The sequence below is a fragment of the Haliotis asinina genome, chromosome 8, assembly GCF_037392515.1.
Source record: "Haliotis asinina isolate JCU_RB_2024 chromosome 8, JCU_Hal_asi_v2, whole genome shotgun sequence".
Taxonomy (NCBI): domain Eukaryota; kingdom Metazoa; phylum Mollusca; class Gastropoda; order Lepetellida; family Haliotidae; genus Haliotis; species Haliotis asinina.
The window spans coordinates 9,771,278-9,782,555 of NC_090287.1; the positions used below are offsets into that span (position 1 = coordinate 9,771,278).

Here is an 11,278-nt window from a genome sequence, read left to right on the forward strand (position 1 = left end):
GTGTCCACAACCATTTTTTCATAACACGTCCTTTCAAAAACACAAGCACAAAATCATGTTATTTGCTTGTGGATGAAATAAGGTATGCATCTAGTACATATAACGTCAAAGCCAGAAAACAACCAGTCTCCATTATCCGCAGGATTTCCTTGAGAGTCAACGGCAAACTAGCGGTGACGGCTGTGTGAGTAAATCACTGAAGCTCGGTTGTGACAACAGGTGTTCGGTGACGTGCAAGCACACAAGATTCACCCTAGCATGATTGTTGGAGACCGTTTATAACTTATGGCTGGGGGGCCATGATGATTTTAGTGGAGCTTGTAACCCACATTGTTCTGGGGAGACAGGGGTCATCAGTTTTGTACACATATACTGGGGTGGTAAGAGGGGGTCAGCATGTTTGTACAGATCAATATTCAAAAATTATGCTTACGGTTGTGAGACGGGGGGCGTGTAATTGATTTCGTACATGATTTGCAGATGGGGGTGTCACTTACTTTGTACATGAATCGTACATGTTTTTTGGTATGTCGCACGGTCGTGAGTGTTCCGACACGGTAAACGAAAGAGACATGCGTTTCATCTAACGTTTTTTCCTCACCAAACCAGTGCAATACTTTTCGAATAAGCGCCACTGTACTCAGTGCCAGTATGGTGTTCTCACGGAAAGGTTATTCGTCCTTCTATCCGATCAGGTAATTCTGCACAGAAGCAGGTACTGTAAGCTATATACTGTAGTGATATTATGCCAGACATGAGGGCGCAGAGAGAGTTCGCGAACTAGTTTCAAACTTATGCTGTCCCATAGGTCTAGCTATGCCTGGTAGTTACTATTCCACAACATAATTCACTAGCCCGAAATTTGAATGTGGATACTAGTTTCCTAGTCATGTTGATAATATGATGAACATGTTTATCAGGCCATAACCTTGTATGATTTAAAAGTGTATTGAAACTTAATATGGCGGAGAGAGTTATGCATTTACAAAGTGACCCCATGAAAATTTACCGGCCGGTCGGGCCAGTGACTGTGGAGATTTACTTTCCTGAGTGGATTTTACTAGACATGGGCTAGCGGGCCAAAGGCCGTTTCTCACATTGTTTACGGATCATCAAAATACACCTTTTCCTAATCATTCACGTATTTCCTATGACCAAGGTTTGATGAATTGAGTTTCTTCTATTTATTTGAAATGTACATATGCCTGACGACACTAAATCACTCACTATTATCAAGTGTCTGAAACAAGTATGTATTGGCATAGCTATCATATGTATTTCTTGTTCAGCGATTTTTCCGATTCGTTTTCAGTCCGGAATGAAAGAGGGCATCATGGCGTCCAACGTAACAGACAACGTCGACTTCTACAGGGGACCGCTCAGCCATCGTGCCTACTTTGTCATGGGCATGTATATGACCATATTAGGTAACAACAACGTCCACGTGATAAATCTCCTAGTTTAATACTTTTGACTCTTAGTCAGGATGTCATATTTCATCTTATGGCTTCTCGACACATGCACCATTTTGGAGAGAACTCAGAAAATCTAATCAAATCAAACCCTCCTCCTTTTCCTCCTCAACGTCATCAGCAGGAACGCTGCTATGAGAGAGAGAGAGAGAGAGAGAGAGAAACAGAGAGACAGAGACAGAGGGAAAGAGAGAAAGGGGGGAGATTCGGGGGACAGAGAGGGAGGGAGCAAAAGGGAGGGACAGCGAAAGAGAGAACGACAGAGAGAAATGGAGAGGGGGAGAGACAGAGCAACACAGATTGGGTTAGAAGGGGAAGTGAAAGAGCAAAAGAGAGAGAGAGAGGCTGTCTGCACGATGGACTTCGCGCACTATCGGTTTAATTTTAAATGTTATTTATGGGGTTTCATGTTTGTATTACGTACGAAAGTGAGTATAGTAACCCAACCTATTCATCCAGCGTTGATGCTTCTTCAGATCGAGAACAGACCCAAAACCAATGGACACATGCCACTTCATATAATATGTGAACACCGACGAGTTGACTCACACATCTTCACTGACTAAACCACTGAACAGACCATTCTCATTTGCTTTCGTTTCAAACAATTTTGCAAAGCTCTGCACGCACAAACACATCTGCTCGCTTTGATAAATTTGTTCTAAAGTTAATTTTCCTCATTTGTCGAGTATTCTGAGATCAGCAGATCTCGGGGTATCGATCTTGGCAGCACTAGCACAGGTTATTAGGCATACAGTCATCATACCTACAAGTTGTAATGAGAATCCGACACTAATTATTAGCTACATTTCAGGCGGCGAGGCAATCACAGAATACATATGCTATGCTTCCACATATAATGAGATGTGTCATCCTGTACAAATAACGACAGTTCCTCTGACTTAAATTACATACATGAGTCAAGAATTACCGGCTAATCCAGCTTGTCAGCGAAATGTAGCAGTTGCCTAGTCACAAACAGAGTTCATGTATCAGCCTAGTCGGTGTGTTGATAGAATGAGGCAAGATAAAGTCGTCTTTCGTGAAACCGTAGAGCATCTTCGAATATTTACTATGTTGTCGCGTTATCGGTATAGTTAGCGTGAAGCATCTAGTCAGCGATGTATGGGTAATATGAAATTAAGTTTGTTTGGTTTAATTACCAACTCTCCGACCCGAGGTAGAATGTGTGACAGCATTTCATTGTTGATCTTAAGATGCTACGAAATTCTTTCCCCGTAAAGATTCTGGTTAGACTGATCTTCACTAACTGACGATTATCTTAAAAGGCGATCGGGATCGAATGTTCAGACTGGCTGACTTAGTTATTGTACCTTCTCATCCCATTTATGCAGATCGATGCTTTTTCTGTCAAAAGCTACCTGGACTAGATTCAGTTATTTGCAGACTGCCCTCATATACATGCATCTAGTTTACTGATGAATATCAAGCTAAACAAACAAATACATGCACCCCAAAGGGTTTTTCATCTTCCTGACATTGCCACAAAAGAGCTAGTTCCTTGGATCGATTACATCAAAATATATTATGCTATCATACGTATCGTAAAGGTTGTGATCGATATATTGTTGTCCATTAGAAATGTTTCCCCACTTCAAAAGACGCGTTTCAAAAGTTTCATGTTTGACTTTCACTCATCTTCGTCCTCTGTATACATCGACACTGTCTCAGAAAACAGGTGCTTCCTGGTCTAAACAGGTGGTCTAATGAGGTGATTTCTGGTCTAAACAGGTGGTCTAATGAGGTGATTTCTGGTCTAAACAGGTGGTCTAATGAGGTGCTTTCTGGTCTAGCCACACTGCTCATGATCATACCAATAACTAACATTCAAGTTTGACTGTCGACGAGAGTCTTACTTCTCTAAGTGGCATTTTAGAAGTTGGTATGATGAGGATGAGGACTTATATGGATAGACAACTTCTGCCTTGCAGTGGATGCAACGTTTCGAAATTAATGTTTCATAAACTTATAACGCTGTGTCAGTTGTGAAGCCTAGTGATATTATCTGAATATGCATCCAGTGAGAAAGTAACTTTGATGACATGTTGTCCATACGTGGCCCAAGATACAGGCGCTAAAAACATCTTTCATTTATATTTCTCACATATGCAATTCTTTATATGAAAAATTAATGTAGTGAGTGAAACATGACAACTCTTTAAGGCCATTATCATGGCGTTATAAATGAGCCGTCTTTGTTGTGTCTCTCTTTTGAAGCCTGATGAAGACTGAAGAGAACTGTGAAAGCGAGTGAATTAGTATGATTATTATTATTTAATGTGTCACGATTTCTGCTGAAGTTTCTGTTTTGGTTTTCTAGCAAATATCCGTATTGTTTTCCAAGTCAATTAACAAAGGGGATAATAAAGAGCTAGATCGAAAAAGAAACTTTCTAAGTGGATTTTATTTCATTTTATCTTAAAGACTATGTTGCTGTCTATGCGTCAGCAATCAATGAATATTTATGCATTGTTTGTTTAATTTTAAAAGTTATTTTTCCAACATATTTTCGTATAATGCACAACTGCTGATGGGTTTCGTGGACATTGTAACGTTAAAAATATGGGAGGAGTCAAACAGGTTCAAATTCATTTCTTGCTCTAGTGTCCATGTATTAATGTACGATAATTACACAACGTCACCAAGTCACGTATTACCATGAACACATTCTAGCAGACTTATACAGGGAGGAGTTATGGATGCATTAAACAAATATGGCCGCAATTCTTTCACTTTTCAATTACGTAGACAAACTAACAACATTTAGACAACCACAGTGTTTACAGGTTTACAGTCATCCTTTATCGAATAGTGCGCAAACATGGCTTCAAGCTTTCAAGCGTACCATTTAAGTTACACGCATTGCCAAGACGAATTGCAAGGTAGTGCGGAGGCAAATTTGTGCAAGTGTCAGGATGGCATAACACAGTCATATGTGTAACTCATACCATATCTAATGATATTTATCCAAGTAAGTCACAAACTGTGTTGTCGACTGTCGATATGTAAACACTTATATCTATGGCTTAATCAACCACATCCCAATAATGTTCTTATTTTCCTGGTGAAATTGTGATGTACAGAAAGAAAGCTGTAATCTTCTAATAACATTTATGTGAAGTTTCATGTTCATGCCTTAAAAGGGCTTATTCTTTTTTCAAACCTAGAAATGATATTTGCAAACAAAAGTGATTGTTACAGAGAGAAATATATGGAGGTTGTCCTAGACTAAACCTGGGGCCCAGAATATATATATACATAGTTTAATACACTTAAAGTGATGCCATCTTCGTGTATGTTAATTAGCATCTCCTTCATTTACTGTCGTTGCCACACTTGCTGATGACGAAGATCAAGTTTAAATTAATGTTTCTCAAAAATGATGATGATGAGGACGATGACGATGACGATGGTGACGATGACGATGACGATGACGATGACGACGACGACGATGATGATGACGATGATGATGATGATGATGATGATGATGATATACATATTTCAGGTTTTGCAGCTTATATAGGAAATGGACTGATTCTTTTCCTGTTCTTTAAAAACAAGCTTTTCCGTCAAGCTCATATCAACCTTTTCATCGTCAATATCGTTGTTTGCAACATCGGGGAGTCTCTGTTGGGTTTCCCGTTCGGCGTTGCTTCACATTTCTCATATAGGTAGGTGTGACATATACACTGCTTCACATTTCTCACACGCCACACATACGTAGGTCTTAATAAAGCATGTGCACTGCTTCACATTTCTCATATATTGGCCAAAAATAGTAAAGGATATTTGTAAAGTTTGAAATCATGAATTATATTGTATATTCATTGACATATTGATACAATATCAGTCACACGAATACCAATATCCCTAACTTTATTTGTCCAGTATATATGTAGATCTGAGTGCAGCATGTACACAGCTTCACATTTTTCATACAAATATGTAGGTCTTACTGTAACAGGCACACTGCTTCACATTTCCCATAAAGGTAGGTCTGAATTTATAGTATGTACACTGCTTCACATTTCTCATAAAGGTAGGTCTGACTTTATAGTATGTACACTGCTTCACATTTCTCATATAGGTAGGTCTGACTTTATAGTATGTACACTGCTTCACATTTCTCATAAAGGTAGGTCTGACTTTATAGTATGTACACTGCTTCACATTTCTCATATAGGTAGGTCTGACTTTATAGTATGTACACTGCTTCACATTTCTCATATAGGTAGGTCTGACTTTATAGTATGTACACTGCTTCACATTTCTCATATAGGTAGGTCTGAATTTATAGTATGTACACTGCTTCACATTTCTCATATAGGTAGGTCTGACTTTATAGTATGTACACTGCTTCACATTTCTCATATAGGTAGGTCTGACTTTATAGTATGTACACTGCTTCACATTTCTCATATAGGTAGGTCTGACTTTATAGTATGTACACTGCTTCACATTTCTCATATAGGTAGGTCTGACTTTATAGTATGTACACTGCTTCACATTTCTCATATAGGTAGGTCTGACTTTATAGTATGTACACTGCTTCACATTTCTCATAAAGGTAGGTCTGACTTTATAGTATGTACACTGCTTTACATTTCTCATATAGGTAGGTCTGACTTTATAGTATGTACACTGCTTCACATTTCTCATATAGGTAGGTCTGACTTTATAGTATGTACACTGCTTCACATTTCTCATAAAGGTAGGTCTGACTTTATAGTATGTACACTGCTTCACATTTCTCATAAAGGTAGGTCTGAATTTATAGTATGTACACTGCTTCACATTTCTCATATAGGTAGGTCTGACTTTATAGTATGTACACTGCTTCACATTTCTCATAAAGGTAGGTCTGACTTTATAGTATGTACACTGCTTCACATTTCTCATACAAATATGTAGGTCTTACTGGAACATGTACCCTGCTTCACATTTGTCATGTAGGTAGATCTCACTTTAGACCGTACACGGCTTTACATTTGTCATGTAGGTAGATCTCACTTTAGACCGTACACGGCTTTACATTTGTCATGTAGGTAGATCTCACTTTAGACCGTACACGGCTTTACATTTGTCATGTAGGTAGATCTCACTTTAGACCGTACACGGCTTTACATGTCATGTAGGTAGATCTCACGTTAGACTTTTACTGGGTAGGCATGATAATAGCATGCACAACGCTACACGTGGTAATTCGACTCGTTCGCAGATGGATATTTGGCGACATTGGCTGCAGATTCTACGGCTTCGTCTGCTTTGCCTGCTGTCTGTCCAGCATGTGTACCTACGTTGCCATCAGTGTCTACCGCTACATCGCAATCTGCCAACCAGCGCTTCGTGAGTAAAGCTGTACTTGTACACACAATATGAATAACGACTTCTATCACGTTTCGGGGCGGTGGAATAGCCAAGTGGTTAAAGCTTTCGCTCGTCACGCCCCAAACCCGGGTTCGTTTCCCCAAATGTATGATGCCCGTGTCTGATGTCACCTGCCTTGATATTGCTGAAAGCTGCGTAAAACTAAACTCACTCACTCACCATACGTTGTTTGGCATGAACATATGTTTGGCAAGACGTGTCCGTTCATTTTGTTAACAACATGACCAAATGATTATATTTTATAGCACCAAGACTCAAGTAAAGCTGTATAACTGTTTCAGTCGGACGACTTCTGAAAGGCAACCGGATACCCTTTGTGTTGGTTGTGATCTGGGCGTATTCACTCTTCTGGGCAGTCAGTCCTTTTTTCGGTTGGGGAAAATACGCACCAGAACCTTTCAAGACTACATGTAGTCTTGCCTGGACCGATCGCAGCCTTTCGTCAGTCACCTTCATCATCAGCGTCCTAATCTTCATCCTCGCCATCCCAGTGACCGTTATGATGGCAGCCTACATCAGGATCCTGCACGTAACCCGCTCACAGGTGTCGGGGGGTGCTCTGCCTCAGGAAATGGTACAACTGCCCACTGGCCATGCCAAACATGGCGTACACTGCATCCGGGACATTGAATCGCGGACCACCACGGTAAGACTACATATACAACTGCTCTTCGGATTTACGTACCGAGGGCGTTCTATTCTTGTCAAGCGGACATAGCCAGATGTAATTTATATGTGTTCAAAGTGGTGTTGTTCACTACAGTATTGCTCTTTAAACCATAACTATGAAGAAATAGGTATTGATGGTTTTCCATCATCTGTGTCCAACATTTTATTTTGATTTTATTTGGAAAATAAACAGGGGGTTACATTTGAACCTTCTTTGTCAGAATTACCCCCATCCACCTGTGACAATTGTCCCGTGCTAGGGGTCCGTTGCAACACTTGCAGTCATTGCATTTAACACGTAATAACTTTGTAACGACAGTGAACCTCAAATTACACTGAATTGTAAAGCCTTTGACAATTCACATATTAGAAAGCAAAATTAAATTTCCTAACACCCGCTTCTTTAACTGATGGGTCAGGACTAGATGTGTCCAGTAAGCTGCTGTTTGACCAGTCTTAAGACTGGTCATATTCTCTACGTTGCGCAACCCCAATTGTGCTACAGTTTGCCTGTGGCTTAAGAAAGTGGGTATCAGATCTTGTTGCTCATAGACATCCAATTAGCTTTGAGATGGCATGAACCTTGTGTAACCTTTTCATTTAGCTGAACCAGGACATGTTATACATGAAATAACAATCAAATGTATGTATCTTGTTTCAGATTGTCTTCGTTACTGTCGCATTGTACGTGATTGCCTGGGCTCCATATGCTATCATGTCCTTCTTGTCTGTGTGCGGGATTCGAATCCCGGTCGAGGCGACCCCCATTCCAACCATGTTTGCCAAGTCCAACTGCGCTTACAACCCTATCATCTATTTCGTGTCTCACCGTCGATTCCGTACATCGTTGATGGAGCTGTTCGGAATTTCGCCCTCCTTTGATGCACCTGTAGCCAAGGAGACCAACTCAGTCCAAAAAACGTAGGCGTCATGCGGAGCCATAGGGAAGAGAAGGTTTCCATCAAAAAAGTATGAAAAACTGTCAGCTGCGTTCCTAGCCCTCTCGCGCGGAACAGGTTACCAATGTGTCCACATTCCTTATCTGTTTTCAGATTCGACTAGATGCAGTCTAAGTGAACTATTGCCCAGCATTATTCGTTACTCTGCTATGTAACGATTAATATACAGTCTACGTGTACTTAGACTGGAGTTAGATGGTTAGACTTTGATGGCATCGCCATACCTGAAGATTGACAATAAGATGCACCTAGTTAGTTAGTTTAGGCGTTCTAACCATTTAATGACTTTATGAACTTAGTGAGTACGTTAGGGTATCTTTATGACGGGTGCCACCCGTGTGGCAGAAACGCTCACCATTTCGCGAAACCCTGGTATCATTACTATTTCTTCATGTTTCATAAACACATACTGTCATTGTATGGCATAGTGATCATTACTGGATTGTCTGGTTCAGACCCCTTTGTTTGCAAACAACACCATACAGCTGTAATACCTATAAAGTATTTTGTTGCTTCTATTTTAACAGTATTCCAGCGTGAATGAGACAAAGCTTGACGAAAGAAAGCACGCAGGGGGCCCAGGTTTCAGAAACCCTGCCAATTGGCATTCGAACTCACGACCGTGGGTTTCCAGCATGCCCAAGGGTTCCAACTCGCACACACCATCATCCTCCGTAGAGAATCCGTGCCGACTGCTGAAACTGGAATTGTTGGAACAGTTTTAGCATCTATTTTCAAATAGCTGTACTAAGATCATTGTTTAGGTTCAGGGCCTTTTCGAAGCTGTCTTAGCGCTAAGATAGTCGTAGGTTAATGTTAAAGTATGGCAATTACGACTATCTTAAATGTCAAATGAGCTTCGATAAATGAGCTTCGATAATCTAGGCCCAGGTTGCGATTGTCAGTAGTTAAAAGGAATGTGCAAGTTGAAGATGGTGTGAGTGTGACTTTGATGGGCAGTATTTGCAAATGTATTATTTCTCGAGGTCCCTCTCCGCACTTTGCACCGGCAGACGGCATCCTCCTGTTGATGTAAAATGACCTAGACAATAGAAATAGCGTTATCACAATTTGTATAATGCTTACTAGATAGTTCCCGGAACAGGTGAAAATCTGACGGTGTCAGATCTGATGCATGTTCAGTGTGTTCAGAACCTCAGTCAGACAGTGGGCAACGGCGATAACAGACTTGCCTTGACTGAACAACACGCCCTTAATGAGTTTCCACTAGATTTTTTTTTATAGTATCAGGTACCTAAAAGATCCCTTTGCAAAACTTTGCTTCCTTGATAAGAGACGTTGATGTGGACATTACTTAGACTTTGGCGGATAGTTGTGAACCCAAGACTCATTCTGGACTATACATCAGACAGATTTGTCCAAAACAACGTCTATTCCCAAGCGTTTCTTAACAGGGGTCATAATAACTGGCACCTTTGTTCTGGAAGCATTGGCTATGCTCAGGTCACTCCTCAAAACGTTTGCCTCGTGTGAAATATTTGCAGTCAGGATAGATGACAGGTGTCGGCCCTTGGTCATCCATAAATATATCATGCATTTTATCAGCATTTTCCTCAGTGGTATCAATTTGAAGAGCCTCCGAAACTAGGGTCATCTTCAAGGCTCTCTTCTCCGCTCCTGAACTCTGTTGTCATAAAGGTACACGTTAGTATGTCCTCCTCTAACGTTGGCACCGTGTCAGCATGGGTTGCTGTTGGGGGCTAGCGTGTGTGTCAAGACGTGTGTCGATTTTGTGATAGATACTATTGTAATTTATTATTAACTGGGGATAACTCTTCACGGAAGATTCAATGGTAATGGTTGTAGTCTTATCATGTTTCAGTGTCAGTTGCATTTTAGTGTCAATAGTTGCAGTCTTCAGTCTTAGTGAAGATAGTTGCAGTGTGTTGTTTTAATGTCAGTAGTTGCATTCTGCTGTTTTAGGGACAATAATTGCAGTATGTTGTTTTACCGACAATAATTGCAGTCTGCTGTTTACGTCACAATTGTTGTCTGTTGTTATAATGACAATAGTTGCAGTCGGATATTTTCATGACAGTAGTTGCAATCTGCTGTTTAGCGACAATAATTAAGTCTGTTGTTTAAATGACAATAGTTGCAGTCTGTTTTAATGTTAATGGTTGTAATCTGCTGGTATAATGTCAACAGTTGCAGTATGTATTAATGACAATAGTTTGGAGTTTTGCTGACGGTAGATGCAATTTGGATTTATGATGATGATTGTTGTTTGAGGTTTCAATAATATTTGTAGTCTGCGTTTTCAGTTTCAATGGTTTCAGTTGTTGTTGTTCAGTTGTTGTTGTGGTGTTTCAGTAAAAGTGATCTTTTTGCTCAAAATGCTGCATCCAGCCCCGTGCATGGATGTTTTTGCTGTACTAGTTCTTACAAATGTCATTATTAGTATATTTAGACATGGGAAAAACAGTGTTCGTGTAGCCAAGGGTTGCATCTTACGACATTCATGACAAATGTGCATCTGGCACATACATTGTGCGTACTGTTGATAGACTGACGAATCAGTTAAGTCCAGCCTCTGTAATGAAAGTCAAGCCTTATTTGGAAATAGTGGAAACGTGACCATCATCGTTTAACTATCTTTGTTGGAGCCAATGAAGAAAAGTTCAATAAGTATTTGATCATTGGAGTAGAAAGTAGAAGTGGTTGTCTTAAACTGTGTTGAGAAATAATAAAAGGTTGTTGTCCATATAGTTTCATGACTCTTGTATGTTCTGCCAAACAAATCTCATA

General features: G+C 40.2%; 1 protein-coding gene across 1 annotated transcript; it reads left to right on the top strand.

Annotated features, from left to right (window-relative positions):
- Positions 1-480: 480 nt before the first annotated feature.
- Positions 481-11,234, top strand: LOC137293482 (opsin-5-like). Its single transcript, XM_067824046.1, has 5 exons — positions 481-1,427; positions 4,999-5,164; positions 6,712-6,839; positions 7,163-7,527; positions 8,212-11,234. The coding sequence occupies exons 1-5, from the start codon at positions 1,202-1,204 to the stop codon at positions 8,473-8,475; spliced, it is 1,149 nt and encodes a 382-aa protein (XP_067680147.1). The 5' UTR covers positions 481-1,201; the 3' UTR covers positions 8,476-11,234.
- Positions 11,235-11,278: the final 44 nt, after the last annotated feature.

Coding starts and splice junctions, on each gene's coding strand:
- LOC137293482 (XM_067824046.1), top strand. CDS start 1,202: ATGCCTGACGACACTAAATCACTCACTATTATCAAGTGTCTGAAACAA. Junction 5,165..6,711: donor GCTTCACATTTCTCATATAG/GTAGGTGTGACA, acceptor ACTCGTTCGCAG/ATGGATATTTGGCGACATTG. Junction 6,840..7,162: donor AATCTGCCAACCAGCGCTTC/GTGAGTAAAGCT, acceptor TAACTGTTTCAG/TCGGACGACTTCTGAAAGGC.